The following is a 16,021-nucleotide window of genomic DNA, read 5'->3' as shown; positions in this document are numbered from 1 at the left end:
ATGCTCATTAACGCGGGATTATGATGGCATTAGATATTAATTCTAAGCGTGTCGGTGTTGATTAATTATATTAATTAAAGTAATTAACAATTGATTAACAAACAGAAAGATCTTTGTTTCATTCACAAAGGTAGTTGTTTCCTGGAAAGGGTTCAAGTTTTTAGCTGCAGAAATGATGAAAACAGCAACCTTCTCTGAAAATGTGTATAGCATGGGGAGATTATATTAAAGTACTTAAACCAATCTTAGGAAGGTCCTAAATGCAATCATTATTGCATTGAAAATCAAATGATAAAATAACACAAATCCCTTTCAAGGTGAAGGCTGATCATGTTTGATTCTGATATCTCCTCCAATCTGATCATTATGTAGATGTTTATATCAGAAACATACCAACCCCATGCCCTAACATTGCAATCTAATCTTTTTTTGTCAAAATTCTAGTTATATTAGTACTTGTGGTATCTTTGTAATAATTTTATTTTTAGAAAAGTATAAGAATTGATCTCTTTGCTTAAAAGATGATTACCAAAGTATGCTAGTAGAGCAGAACATCACATGGGAGACAGTAGACCCCTTCCTGTGCAGTTTGCGTATGAGAACCTGAAAATCAACCCAAAACAATTGCATCTGTGCAATAATTGATATGTTACTTTCTATAAACATCATTGTTGAAATTTCCATATATAAAAAAACCTTTAATTGCTAATTATAGAAACTTGTAGAAAATTAAATATTGCATATAAAAATAATTTTCTATGTTTCAAAGCTATAGATTGTAAGTATATTTAACTTAATTTCGAGTTAGCTTCATTCACTCCAAAACAAACTAGGTTCAACTACAATTACGTATATAAATTTATATGTATGACTTGTGTGTGTGTGTGTCTCTATACATGTGATAAGGAGACATATATATAAGTAAAAAGCATACCAAAAACAGGATTGGAGCAAATTGGTCCAACACCTAGATCAATTATTATATAGGCAAAGAGCATGTTTGATTTGATTCAAAATATCAATGGAAAATTAAACATTTGTTTAATCTTTTCCTCCACACGTATATTAAAATTGCCTTGCTTTGCAAATACCTTGATGACCGACCCCTATATCCCCAAGCTTGGCTGGAAGCAATGGTAGCTTTTGGACCCCATCTCTCCCAAATTGACAACACCAAATATCAGAGTGAAAACAAGATTTCTGAGGTGCTCGTGAGGTTCAATTTTTTTTTTAAAAAAAAAGTGTTAACGAATGATTAATTAATAATAAAGATGATTATGACAAGGAGGTGTGATTTTTTTTTATTTAATTATTGCTTTTTAAAAGAGTAAAATATATAAAAAAAAATCTAAACCAAATAATAGAATTGAAAGAAGTGGGAGCCAAACTTAGATGTTAAGGGACCACTTTGTATGCTGAAGATGAAACCGCAACTGAATCAACTTGGCACTATCAAATGCATGATCTCTATCTTATTTATTATATATAAATACAAACGAATGATCGTATACCCGTCACTTTTATTTTTATTTATTTAAAAAATCAAATTATTAATATGGTAATAGTAATCCCACAATATCGTAATCGTACCATAATCTAATAAATCGAGACAATCTGTTTCTATATCCATTTATGTAGATTAACACAGTAGAAGATGCTTAGGTGATCGTTTTAAGTAATGCAACATATTCTTATGCTTTTTGGAAAAACTATATGTACTGATTCATATAAAGGGTGCGACTCTGCTCCACTACCGATCTATGTTAATATTTTATTTAACCAAAGTTGACGAGAAAAAAGAAAGTTTAATTGATTTTAAAGTGGGCATCAATTCAAATGTCAAAGCAAAATTTCTTTTGATAGAATGTCCTCATCATCAGATTATGTAAAAGAATCAATTTTCCAATCCTTAACACACTTGAAAAAAAAAATTGAAGTCTACTTTGCCGACATGAGTAAAATTATCAAGTTTAATTTATGCTAAGGTATTAGGTATTAGGGCTAATTTGGATCAATCATGGAAATTAATCTGGTTTTGGGTTTTTAAGTCCTATGTTTTGAATTTAAGCCAATATAGAGTTAAATCAATCAAAATCATATCGCATTCCTATCCTTCAAGGGCCCCGGCCAACTTAAAAGCTTATTTTGCATAGGTTGGGGACCAAAAGGTGTAATGCCTTTATTTTTTTTTTATCTTGTATGAAACCATTATATGTCTTAAAATTTTGAAATTAAATAACAAGTTGGAAATATTAAAAATACATTTTCGTTTGATCAACATCAAAATTAATCAGAAAATCGACAAACGCATTAACATCAAGAAAAGTATTAACAAACACAACATCTCATATACTTTTCCACAAGCAGTTGATGTACATCAAACTCCTCCATGGGATCAAAATTGTGAGCCATCCTTTTCTTTTTCGTATTAGGGCAAATCTCTCCCTCGCAACCACCACCCATATCAATCATATTTAAAATGGAAATATAGAAACTAACAACAAAGAAAATGAAATTATACCAAATTTTCACTGATTGGTTCCATCATAAATGCAAAAACTTTGAAAGAAGAAGGATGTCTAAATCGAATTAAAGTCCAAAGTCATACATCAGAGACAAGAGATATCATAATTTTTTTTGAGAAAAAAAGAGATTTGAACTTAACTCTTTGAGGATAAGAATAGATGTAACTATTATTAAACCAAATTAGATTTATAAATTTATCCGATTTTTTAAATGACAAAAGTATATAAATAATGATCATGTAATACTAATTTGGTATATATAATTCAAATGACAAAATGTAAACAATACCCAACACTTGCAATGCAATCTTTATTTCTTCATCATAGCATCCAAACCCATACTTCTTAACAACACCTACAAGTCCCAAGACTAGCCAAAGAAACCAATCAAGAGAGATGAAGGGCAGGCAATATCTCACTCAAATCCAATCCTCCAACATGAGTTTGCATGCTTTGTGATCACAAAATGGAAAAAGTCCCGCCATGGGTTTGCTTGCATTGCATTGCAGCAACCATTAATTCCATTTTGATAATCTGAATTTTCACTCATCTTTTTCCCCGAATCCAATAACCCAAATGGTTCAAATCTTAGAAGATTCCATGAGGTCACCCCTTTTAGAGGGGGCCAGATCATGGGACCTCATCAACTTATAAATACACGTGTGTTTTCTGGCTGTATCCATCAGCCAGCTTGTGCCAAATTGTCATCACGATCTTACTTAGAATTAAATAATACTATTATTACTATATGCTTTGGAAACATGCCGTAACTCAATCCTTCCCCTTTATCATGATTCTTGTTTGCTAGACAAAATTTGATAGTGATGTGTTTTTTTCTTGAGAATCAAGTTAAGCCTATGTATCTTTATTGAATTGTAACATCAAATTACATATATAAACAAATGTCAAACAGATTCCAATCCATACAACATTTTGTGGTAATTAAAATAACTAAATCATACCCTTTGTTTAAATAGATATTTTGGAAACAGGTCGATTCTTAATTATATTTTTTATAAAAGAGAAAAAGTGAAATTTTGATTCGATTCAAATTTTTTTAAAAAAAGGTAATTTATCATTAAATTCAAGTTACGTTAGAACATTTCGCTTGTAAAAGTCTTTAACGTTAGGTAAGTAAACGGTTTGGTCCAATCTTAATGATTAACAAGAAGTGACATATGTAAATCGAGTGTGAAAAAAATTCAATCTTGTAGATAATTTTCAACTAAATTCTGTTGAAAATAAGTTTTGACAAAACTTTCATTGGCAAATTTCGTTTTTCTTTTCAACAGAATTTATGGTGTACAATTGACAATTTTATACCCTTTTCTTAACGAAATTTCTTAACTTAAAAAGCGGATTTTTTGTCGGTAAAAACACGGTGCATTTAATGATGAAACTTTCAACAAAATTTTTCATCGAAAAAGGAAATTTTCAACAAAATTTTAATTTTTTTCAATAAACAAAATTTTAATTTTTTTCAATAAAAAATTTTGTCAAAAAAAATTTTCGTCAGAAAAAATCTAATTTTTTGTGGTGTGCAAAACCCCAATTGAATGTTTCTACACAAAACACCTCTCCTATTCGACTCAATCTTGTATCTTAATTTTTCTTTTGTTTATTATTCAGGAGGGATTTTTTGTCAATTATCATATATAACTTTAATATATATATATATATATATATATATATATATGTATGTATGAAAATATGTTGAATTTCTTTTTGAAAGGGGAGATAAAAGTTTTTCACATTATCTGTTGAGTTTTAGGTTGACTAGAATTCTAGATCTTATTTGATTAGGATTTTTGTTTGTATACAATATTAAGTAGTTGTATGGTTTTAAACTTCTTATTTCACATCGAATCCTAATCACATTTTACTTTAGACTTTTATACTATAAAAATGGATTTCTAGGCTTTAGAATAGCAAGTAGTGCTTTGAGAGCTCTAGAGAGGGAACATCTTGTAATTCTATCTTTTGTTCTAGGTGGAGCTAGAGTGGTTTGAGTTAGTGTTATTGGGAGGTTATTGAGGAAGAGTGTGCAAGAGATTTTGGGTTGTTTTGGGAACCATAAAGGTCAATTTATTATACTTTAAATTCTCAATAATAGATGAACAGTTTCACTCCGTGGACGTAGGTAAAAGGCCGAACCACGTAAATTCTTGTGTTTTTTTGTTTGCTTAATTTCTCTAGATTTTATCTTTGTTGATTCTTGTGTAATTTCCACAACATTATCTTAGTAAACTTGTTAAACGTGATAAAAAAGAAAAAAAATAAGGAAAAATTGAAACAATTTATTTAGAAATTATTGAATACTATTAAGCCAAAAAAATAAAAGAAAATTGTACTTGGATTGATGCAATAGTTTACCAATAATTTAGATTGTACTGATTTTATTTAGCTTGTGGGGCGGGGTATCACGGGGATAAGACACATCCACGTGAAGGGATCGTGCATGGACTTGGGCCAGACTCTTCATAGCTTTACTATTATCAAGTATGCAGCAATAGAGTTCTTTTTTTTTTTTTTCTTTTCCCTAACAGCTGGGGTATAGACAGCAGGAACAACTCTCTCTCCTTAATCCTTTCATTAATATTTATTAATGAATTCATGATCTTGTTCTACATTTTCTCTTTTAGTACATTAAATTTAGATAATGGGTTAATTTACATCAACTTGACTCATTTTATTTGCTAATAAAATCATATTCGCACAACACATTTTTACGAGATTTAATTGTGAAAACGAAATAGATAAAATTTTGTATTAATATCAATGACAAGCAAAAAATATTTTGAAATTTTTATATCTCAAGTTTAAATTTCATTAGTTACGAGTTTCATATGCTTACATCATGTTAGACTTTTTTTTAATTATATATTGATTTATTAAATAAATTGTAAAATCTTAATTGTACGTACAATTATTTAATTAAAAAGTTGCTAAAAAGAATTATTATCCACATGATCAAATTGCTTTTTCTATTGGTGGGTCAAAGGCCTAATATTGACAATAATTAATTCACAAATTTAATGAAACCGATATTAATTCAGCCCAAAGTACTACTCTGATTTTCTGACCACATCTGCAAGCCTTACATCTTTTTGCCTTCTTTAATTTAGGGGCATATCCCAAATTTAAGTTTCCTTTTCTCTAGAAGTAACTCATGGTCTATCCATACAGGTCAAATTTATTCTCAAACTCAAATGATTGTTGAAAACAAAAAAAGAAATCAGGTGTAAAAAAGTTTATTTTGTATTAACAAAATTAATTCAATATATATTCATATTCATCTTACTCCGCTTAGTCAAAGCTTAACACCCTCATTTAAAAAAAAAAATTGAATTTAAATTATGACGAAAACATGTATTGAATACAACCCTACAATTATGTAGTTCAAGGAATCTAAAGTGATCTTGAAAAAAGGGTGAGAAAGTATTGATCGACGTTGATACGGAGAAATTTTTGTAACGATATATCGAGATAGGATAAGTGATAGTACATTTAGACTAATGACTTAACTGTCATCCTTGTAAACCTTAGTTATTCAATGCTAACTTTTGGTTGAATTTTACATGTTGTGGAGTAATTTTTTGTGGATCATATGCTACTAGTTAGAGAATTTCCTTTCCCTACTAAGAAAAAGACTTGGGCACATCCAATTTATGTGGTTCTTGTACAAGAGCTAGCTGGTCCAAACCTATTTAAAGTTTACGAAGTGATATGGGTTCTTTCTTGAACCTTAAAAAAAAAGGAAGGAAGAAATAATTGTGTAGCCATGGCCAAGGGGTCCTACTATAAGACATTATTTTTTTTCTCGAAGGGGTTTGGTCATGGCCCTTAAGGCCATGTGCCCCAAGAATGTTCACAAATCTGTGAACAAAGTTTTCCATGGTCTAGTCGACAGTCAAGGCATGAAGGGAAGAGCCCACCACTTGTTATTATAACGTTATGCAAAATACAAGTGTCTGGTTCGAGCCACTTGCTTACTTTGTGCAAAAGTTCTCTTCTTCTCTTTTAAACTAAATATCTCTTAATCTAATGCCAAATTACATATCTTACTGCTAAATGAAAAAGTATAGGATGCTTTCATTTTAGAAAGAAAGAAAGGAAAGTCTAATATTCAATATTATCGAGTGAGAATATCTCTCATCGTATTATATCGCATGTTTAAATATATTTTAATTTTTTAAAATTAATTAATACTTATTAATGATCAATTGGAAAAAAAAAATTCAAAAAATTCATGTAATTAACTTTCATTTAAGACGTCAACCCATACTTTGTTTTTGTTTAATTCAGAGTTAATTTAACTATCATTACTTTTTAAAGTCGATACTCTTAATGTCATCTTTAATCATATAAAGGGAAAGAAATAGTGTACATAAGAAAATGAAAGAGGAACATTTACTAGTATAAAATTAAGGGATGAATGACTTCAATCAATGCTGTTTAAGTCTCTTCTAAATCTCTTTATGTGGACTAGACAAAAATTTCACTGATTTTATATGGAAAAGAAATGAAATAGATTTTAATTTTATAAATAAAAATTATATCGTTTGAGTTAAAAGTATTTAATGAGAAAAAAATTTATAAAAACTAACTAACTTATTGAGAAGAAAAAGAGAAAACACCCATCGGAGAATTAAAAGAAAAATTTTTTTTTTAAAAAAAAGGATTAATTGAAAAAGAAAAGAAAATTAATAAAAAAAAGGGGGGAAAAAATCAAACTCTTCCCCCCCTTAATAAAAATCCCATTAACAAGACACGAGTCACTGGAGAGGAAAAAAACATGGTGCTCCCTCATGTCGGAAAGTATCTCTCTATTTTCATTCATGCGCGTGGGGCCCACACACCATCACTCTCTCTCACTATACCCTTTCCCTCCCTTCCCTCTCCCCCCTTCCCTCCCCTTGCTTAAATATCAACCTCCCGTAACTATTTTCGGTTGACGCCGATTTTTCTAACTTATCCTTTCCTCTGTTCCCCCTCTCTACTCTCTCTCTCTTACTTACTCGCGCGTTCTATTCAGCTCTCTCTCACTCTCTCTCTTTGGATTGACGGGACAAAAAGCTTTCAAAAACTAGGCGTCCCTTCCCAACTCTAAAACGCGCCCCTCAGAAACAAACCCTAGCGCTCTCTCTCTCTCCGTTGCTGTTCCCTTTTTGTTCTTTATTTCTTCTCTCTCCGCGTTTCTTTTAGATTCTGTTTGGATGCTTTGAATCCTTGATTTTCTTTTTCTTCTTTTTTTTTTCTTTTGTTCGCTGAAGCTTTTGAAGGATGGAAGATAAAGAAGGGGCCGATCCACGGAATGAGTTTACGTCCGATTCGAGCTGGACACTGCCTGGACCTGACCCGGTCTCCGACAGCGTCAATTACTTCTTCGATAGGGAAAGCAGTATACTGAGTGAGTTTGGCTGGAATTTACAACCGGACCAGGCTGAAGAGATTGAGCGGTTCGGTGAACTCGACCGTACCGCAACCAGGCCTGATTTGGCGGGAAACTTTAGCGGCTCACAGAGCTCTGGTGCAGCTGCTGCTGCTGCTGCTGGTTCGGGTTCGGGGACGGCGACGAATCTGAGCGGGTCAGCTGACGTGTCGACATCGAATCCGTCGGTGTCGTCGAGCTCCAGCGAAGATCCGCCGGAGAAATCTACGGGCTCCGGCGGGAAACCGCCCGAGATACCGTGAGTAGTAGTGAACACACATCACCAATGATGAACTTTTTTTAAGAAAAAAGTCATGAAAAAAATGCCTTTTTTTCCTTTAATTTTTTGGATATTTTGAGGGACTGAATCGTAATTAAAGTACAATTTCGGTGGGTAAAGTGACAGATTATAATAAAGCTAACCGTGTCAAAAGTCATGCTTAAATAGAGGGCCTTCCCTTCCGTATGGAAGGAAAAGGGCGAGAGAGATCGGGTGCAATTTTCGGCGTCCGTACGCTCTGAAACTGTCAAATTCATGCAAGTTGGGGGGGGGGGGGGGGGTTGTAGGTAGTTTTGTAATTTTAAGAAACAATAGGTGCAATTAAGGTAATATAGGGTTAAAAATAAAAAGTGGCCTTGAACACCGCCGTTATTGCGGCGGAAATGGCGTGCTTTGAGGAATCTTTTTTTTTTTACTACTTCCCTTGCTCCTTTCCGTTCTCATTTTTACGTTTTAATTACGTTAATAAAAGGCATAAGGCGAGAATATTGCCCGGAAAAGCCCCCTTTTGGTAACATAATCTAGGAAACATCTTCCATTTCTTTATGAAGTCTGTCTTTTGATCTAAATTCATTCCCTCAGATAAAGCAATACCATTCCCATTTACCAGAACCATAATGGGAGTTGCAATTTGCTCATGTTGGTGGGATTTTAGTGTCATTTCTGAGGTGGGTTTTCCATTGTTTAGGAGCTTGGGAGTGCACTTCATAGTCTTACTTTACTGGCTTTGGACATGCATTATTCTTGAAAAAAAAACTGATAAAAGGCATTTAAATTCATGAAATGCTCTTTTGCAATAAATGGGCATTCAACATATCTCATAAAATAATGGATTTCCATATTGCATATGTTCCCTGGAAGTTTGGGTTTCATATTTAGTAGCATCTACTTAGTTGGATTTCATCACCATCATTTATGGTTGCAGTATATGAAATAATCAAGTATTGTACTTCATATACATTGAAGATATCTACTAAAGCAGTTGCAAGAATCACAGTTCTCACTTTTGAATATCTTTCAGTGCATATACAATGAAATTTGCTTGACTACTTCCTGACATATTAATTATAGCAGCTTCCTTTTTCTGTTGTTTTAATTTCTAAAAAATTTACCACAATTTGTTAATTTTGGTGACTTTTTACATATGCACTCTTCTGCTCTTCATTTACTAGTATTACCTATTTTAGAAAGATTTCCCTTCTTTGAGGAAAACAAATTATATATCCTAGTAATTGTCACCTAATACTTCTAGTTTCTTCTTTGGAACTGTCTTTAAGTCTTTCTGTTCTCTTTCCTTAAACCTTGGTAGCAAATTGAAACATGCATTAACTTAATGATATATTCTTAATTTTTAGGATTTTGTTTTCCATTGTGATAATTGTAGGTGGGATATTTTTGTAGGAGTAAGGTCAGGAAGAAGGGGCAAAAGCGAATCCGGCAGCCAAGATTTGCATTTGTGACCAAGAGTGAAGTTGATCATCTTGAAGATGGCTATCGGTGGCGGAAATATGGACAAAAGGCAGTTAAAAATAGTCCATACCCTAGGTCTGTTGCCATTTCTAAATCAGAGAAAACTGACATGTTACCCACTTTTTGAATTGATTCAGTGCCTGGTTTCTGTTAAATAATTTAAAACTTTAAAGTGAAAAACATTGTACACCATATTCACTTTTCAATATTATAGTGAACTTTCCTTCCAGGAGTTTGTGTATGGGTTTTACCTTCTTTGCTAGGGGGAGATTCCATCAGTTTATATACTAAAGATACCCTAAATCAAATGGTTATACTGGAGTTAATAATACCTTTCTTCAACGAAAGTTGAATTTTGATTATATTAAACCACTTACTTTCTTAAGTTTGATGCTGTGACCATTCAATGCACGTTGACATGACTATGTGATTGTTAGGACTTTATGGCAGATTAGCATTTTCTCTGAATGTTAGGTCACCTCTTTTTATTTGACGCTCTATTTTCTTAAACATTTACTCTTAATTTTCAGCTGCATCAATATTTTGCTTTTGTCATATTTTATGTGAGATTGAACCTATCCATGTATTATCTAATGTCAAATTCATAAAGCACATGGTAATAGGAATTTACAAAGTAGGTTTTTAAAAAAAGAAAGGAATGATCATGATGCTTAAATTCATTAATGGAAGGAAAATATTAAGAATGTTGTGCAAATTTTGACTCCACATATTTTACAGGAGCTACTATCGCTGCACAAATAGCAAATGCACAGTGAAGAAGAGGGTAGAACGTTCCTCTGAAGATCCCACCACTGTCATTACTACATATGAAGGTCAACACTGTCATCACAGTGTCGGATTCCCCCGTGGTGGACTCATCAGCCACGAAGCTGCCTTTGCTGGTCAATTGACTCCTGCAATCTCACAATTTTATTATCCAGGGGTACAGTTACATAGGGAAATTCCTCCAAGCATAACACAGTCACACCAAGTACCCATTGACGTAGGAGGATCTCGTGCGCTGCCAGAACCAACCCCTCAGCTTCCCACAGATGAAGGGTTACTTGGGGATATTGTGCCTCCTGGAATGCGTAACAGATGAGAAAGAAAAATGGTACGCATATAGCTTCCTGAAACTAAATCGAATTTTTTAATTACTTTAATGCCGTCATATACTGTAACTCCTTCACACATTTAACCTGCATGAATTTCTTGTGTGTTTGTTCACTTCTCCGTGTGTGCTTCTTGAGTGTTGACTGTTGAGAGAGAGGGAGAGGGGTGTTGAGAGAGAGGACTACAGTATTTAAACCTTTTTTTTTTATTTTAACCCAAAACTATCAGTTAAGCAGGATGTTATAATCCAATGGTCAATTATGAACGGCGTGAGGCAGATGCACCTTTTTCTCTTCAAGCAGGTGGCTGCATATGGATAGCTTAAGCAGTGAGCATTTTACTAGTTTCGTTATCAGCTTAGTTATTGATCAATAATTCAGCCTCTCCCATGAGTCCATGACAGGACTAGACCTTCTTAGCTACTAGCTAGCGGACTACTGTGGATAATACTTGACATTAAACCCCACAAGCAAGAGATATAAACGCTCTTTTGTTGACCAGTCTTAATCTATCTTGGAACAATTAAATGTATCGGAGCGCTAATATATGATATATAGGACTTTATTTTTTGAAAGGTATTTATATATATTGGACTGAATGCGACCCTGAATGTTGAAGGATATACTGATATGTAATAGTGATATGGTAGGCCAGAGTCTTGTGATTCCTATACGTGTTTCCTAGCAGCAATACATCATGACTAACGTCAGGTGCATTAGTTTTTGTTGGCTACTATTACTTCAGATTTAGTGCTTGTGGACTGCCTTATCTCTTGATGCTGCCCCCTTAATTATGCTTATCAGGCATTTGGAAATTCCTTTCTAGACTTGGGCTTGATAGACTGCAACTTTAGTTGTAGTGAAAATACTTTTAATAACCAGTAGAATTTTCTGGATTGATGTTTTAGATGTTCTCTTTAGTAAAGTTATACCAAAGTTGAGCCTAAAGGGTTACCAGTAAAGTACATTTGAAAAACCGTTTATGTTACCTAATTAACCATATGCAGCAGCAAGAGATTTGGAAGTTGGTTTTTTTATGGTTAAGTGGAAGAAGTTCAGGTGCTACTTGTGTTTGAGTGTTAAATTGGTTTCCATTACTTTAGTTTTGGTGTGTTAAGATGTTTGCTTATGGGATCTAAATCTAATTTTAAGCATTGCTTGATTTTGGGTGTTTCTGGATTGCACCAATACTGTAGTTATATATATGCCTGATCTGGAAAGGTAAGGGTTTCTTTTATATACCATCATCGTCAACATGATTATGCCAACCGATTATTACAGGAGGAAATAGAGCTTTCGGTTTATAGACCATGTGGGAATAAAAACCACATGCCTGTTTATCAGCAAAAAGAAAAGCAAAAAGCACGGAGGTCTTTGTTCAACACTTGTGGGGGTAAGGAAATGATGAAGGAAAGCATAAAAAAGTTAGTAGTAACAAAATGATAACTTTTCTTTGGCATGTCAAGGGATAGAATATGGTTGAGATGTTAGCCTTATGTAAAATATCAGGCGCCTGTCGGTTTGGAACAAAGCATAAATAAAAGAGGACAGAATCCAATTATACTGTAATATGCCATAGCTAGTGTTTATGGGTTTTTTGCTGTTTAATTTTTTTTTTTCTGTTTTTTCTTTTGTTTATGTTCATCTTCTTTATAAAATAATAGTAACCCTTTCTCTCAGTGTGTACAGGCAAGGCAGTGATCGGTTCTAAGGACCATCTCCGGGATATCAGAAGAGCCAAAGCCAAGGGCAATTTTTTCCAAGAAGTGAGTTCGTTACCGGAAAACACAATCCGTAAGAGACCCATTTGGGAGATGTACATGCGTTGGGACGAGCTCACCCTCTTTCACTGCACCACATCGCCCCTCCCAAACGTCTCTCCTTAAATATCAATGTTATACTAACATGAATCAGGTATTGCTGCTCACATGAGTTCATTCTCTCTCATGAACAGGTTTATCTAACCTGATGCCTTCAATTCTAATCAATATCATCATATATCGTTCTCCATGCATGTGAATATATTGATGAAATTCCCTATTTTTACGTTTCGAGGAGAGTTTAGAGCCGCTATAGGTTCCCCTACTGGTCCACTATCTCTCTCATAGACTAGAACCAAACTAGTACTTGCTACTTTTCCTTATTATTATATATATAAAGGAAAAAAAATGTGAAAAGAACCGGATCTTGGATCTGTTCTGCTGCTTTCCTTTTTTCTCTTTTTTGTGTTGTTGGGTGGTCACTCTTTAGGCTAGCTAGCTCTTCATGGTTCGTACGTGACTGAGAACTGTCAGGAATCGATAATACCAATAGGAAAAAAAAAGAAAGAAAGAAAGAAAAAGGAGCTGTAAATTGGGCCACTTGTTTTTTGTGGCTCAGTTGCGTGGTTTTCAATGTTGCTTCAGAGTTAGGCAGTCAGCCGACAACGCCTTTATTTTAATCTACACCCCCCCCCCCCCCCCCCCCCCCAGTTCACTTTCTCAACCCTTCTTTTCTTTAACCCTTTCTCTTTAGGGTTACGTTACGACTCCATGGGTGACTTTTTTTTTTTTAATGGGACGTGAGCTTCTTTGTCTTTACCATAAACCCATAGTGGGATTAACGATTAATTCTTGGATTTTATTAGTTTCATGAATTCATCAAGGAATATAACAGTACGGTTAGCCCCATGTTCCGAGGTAACGCTCATCCAAGGTATCCTCTCCCTGTCATGTCTAGCCCACCCACTAAACTCCAACAGCTAAAAACATTTTTAACTCAGTATCTATTGGTAGTTGTTAGAATACGAAGACTGCCGTCTGGTCATGCTGAAAAGAAAAACTTAAAATCCATTTAAACACTGTTTAATATATAAGTAAAATCTTCAAGGGTTAGATAGGAAAGATAGACTTAATCCTTTTCTTTGTACCCTATAGTAAATTACACCCTTTTTTCTATATAGATACATAGTAAACATTTTTTACCTATTGCCAACAAGACACTTGCAATTTAAGAGAGTGTTTGGTCCGTGAGATCTTTTTAATGTTTTCCGTAATGTGAATTATAAAATTATATTACGATATTTGATAAATAAAAAAATGAATATAATATAATATTATATTACAATCACAATCACATTATAATTAATGAAGATAGCTTGAATATAATGCAAAGTTTGTTTTTTTATATCAACATGTGAGCCTGAAGTTACATATCAAGAGATAACTCTTGTCATTTAAAAAAATTAAAAAGATATATATACTCTTCTCACTTTGAATAGGATACTGATCAAAGAACCAATAGTAAATCTCGATCTTGTCCAAATGGTTTAAACTCTCATAAATCATAATCATGTTTAAACAAATTATCAATCGATGATATAATTATCAATGGCTGAGTATATCCTTGAAGATTATTATCGAGGGATATGTAGATGAATAGGAAAGTTGAGTAGTGAAAGGCTCCGAATGATTATGTACTTACGTGCCTTATTTCAAACAAATAATTGAAGTTTTTTTATTATTATTATTATTATTTTTTTTCCCGAAAGGGTGAAATCTTGTTTACGGAAAGGAGAAAGAAGCAGTGGTTGTCGAGAATTCAATGGGCGCGCGTGAAGGTAATTATTCCCTGTCCTTTTTAACAAGTGTTGTAGTTTTCGGACCCTTATCCGACCCGTCTTCACCGTACACGTGTCGCGTCTCATTTCCCATGTCCCCTCCCTTTTCCCCAGACTGATCATCGTACGGTAAATCGGTATGGCGGTGGCAGAGGAAGTGGCGCTTTATTCGCCGCTTTGTTCGGGGGTGGATCCCCGATCTTTTATTCCCTCGGCGATTCCGTTGGTTTTTCTCTTTGCCGATTCCTCGGGGTGGCAGTTAGGCAGTTAGGTGAAGTTTGTTATGCGTCACTCGCACTTGTTGGACTTTTATGCGGTGGACTCTCGCTCCCTCCAGTTGCTCTCTCCCAATTTTCATTGAATAATTATACTAATGATAAATTAATATAATTTATATCAAATATTTATATCAAAATTTTTAATATCCAATATTTCACTCAATTAGTATTTTTTTCATCAAAAATAAATAATTGACTTATAAAAAAATTCATAATTTATGAACGGTAAGTATATAGTGATTATACACTATTACTTCATAAATGTGTAAAGTAAAAAATTAACAATTTATCAAAAATATATTTAAAATTATGAGTATTTATTTTTTAGGGTTATTAGTTTTTAAATTTACTTATTAATCAAGTGGCAACATTTTAACTCGTTGATATATTAATCAAGTGGGAACATTTTAACTCGTTGATAATATTAACATTTAATGATACATTATATGTAAACTCTTTAAACAAAATGGATTTTTATGAAATTAACATTGAAAAGTTGGAGCACATAGAATTTGCTAAGGACAAAATAATAATTCAAATGATTTTAATGCTAATGTATACATATAATAAGGTTTAAACTTGATTTATTATGGAAGATTAGTATTAAAATCATTTGAATTATTATTATTATTATTATTATTAAGATTTCACAGTCATAGGCTAGATTTTGTATCAAAAGTTGCAAGTGGTGGTGTCAATTCCTCTTCGGCTCCCTTTCTTTTTTCTCTTCTTGTCGGGTAGGATAGTGCTTCAGCCCCCAAATTGTACTTAGGGTTTTGGTCTTTGTATGGTGAAGAGTTTCTTCAACCATATCAAAACTTAAAAAGTGGAGCAACAATGGCCCACAGCAAAAACAAAGCCCATGATGATCATCACCAATCATGTTGATTGATGATTAGGGGGGCTTGGATCTCTATGGTCCACAATCTGAACCATCAGTCAGTAGCAAGAGGGCCCATTTCCCAAATCCTAAACCTCAGCCAGTCATAACCCTTCCACTTTTTGAAGGCCAAACCCCAAAAAGTAGTTCACTGCTCATTCTTGTGGTACGCTATAACTTCTTAATTGTAGCTTGGCAAAGTAAAAAAATATATATATATATTGGTAACTAATTTTTTTTATTAATTTTTTAAATGTTATCTTATAAACATGTAGTAATCATATAAATTGACTCGTGGAGTTTCCGAAATTCCATCACTCATATTAGATAATATTTATATAATTATATCCGAAAAAACAAATGCACAAATAAGATTCACAAATAAATTAAGATAAGATCAAATTGACTTAAGTAATGATATCTTCGCTATACTTCCTAGATAGAGAT

At 33.3% G+C, this 16,021-nt stretch overlaps 1 protein-coding gene and 1 long non-coding RNA gene across 3 annotated transcripts; both read left to right on the top strand.

Moving 5' to 3' along the window:
• The first annotated feature begins 7,460 nt into the window (after window positions 1-7,460).
• WRKY57 (WRKY DNA-binding protein 57) lies at window positions 7,461-12,828 on the top strand. Of its 2 annotated transcripts, none has more exons than XM_007045854.3 (4): window positions 7,461-8,215; window positions 9,638-9,781; window positions 10,445-10,820; window positions 12,499-12,828. In XM_007045854.3, the coding sequence occupies exons 1-3, from the start codon at window positions 7,809-7,811 to the stop codon at window positions 10,806-10,808; spliced, it is 915 nt and encodes a 304-aa protein (XP_007045916.3). In that variant the 5' UTR covers window positions 7,461-7,808; the 3' UTR covers window positions 10,809-10,820; window positions 12,499-12,828. The 2 variants fall into 2 exon arrangements, with proteins under 2 accessions (XP_007045916.3, XP_007045917.3); XM_007045855.3 differs by having other exon boundaries at window positions 7,462-8,215; window positions 12,508-12,828.
• A 453-nt stretch (window positions 12,829-13,281) lies between these two features.
• On the top strand, window positions 13,282-14,806 carry LOC148764385 (uncharacterized). Its single transcript, XR_016024649.1, has 2 exons — window positions 13,282-14,416; window positions 14,531-14,806. It is a non-coding gene; the product is annotated as an uncharacterized LOC148764385 (long non-coding RNA).
• The last annotated feature ends 1,215 nt before the right edge of the window (window positions 14,807-16,021 follow it).

Source organism: Theobroma cacao, chromosome 2, assembly GCF_053813885.1.
Source record: "Theobroma cacao isolate CCN51 chromosome 2, ASM5381388v1, whole genome shotgun sequence".
Taxonomy (NCBI): Eukaryota; Viridiplantae; Streptophyta; class Magnoliopsida; order Malvales; family Malvaceae; genus Theobroma; species Theobroma cacao.
The sequence above is the reverse complement of the archived record's forward strand: the minus strand, read 5'-3'. Positions and strand labels throughout refer to the sequence as shown.

What these genes read in the sequence shown, in the direction of transcription:
- WRKY57 (XM_007045854.3), top strand. Translation starts at nt 7,809, where the DNA reads ATGGAAGATAAAGAAGGGGCCGATCCACGGAATGAGTTTACGTCCGAT. An exon ending in GGGAAACCGCCCGAGATACC is followed by an intron (nt 8,216 to 9,637) that starts GTGAGTAGTAGT and finishes ATATTTTTGTAG; the next exon opens with GAGTAAGGTCAGGAAGAAGG. An exon ending in AAAAATAGTCCATACCCTAG is followed by an intron (nt 9,782 to 10,444) that starts GTCTGTTGCCAT and finishes CATATTTTACAG; the next exon opens with GAGCTACTATCGCTGCACAA.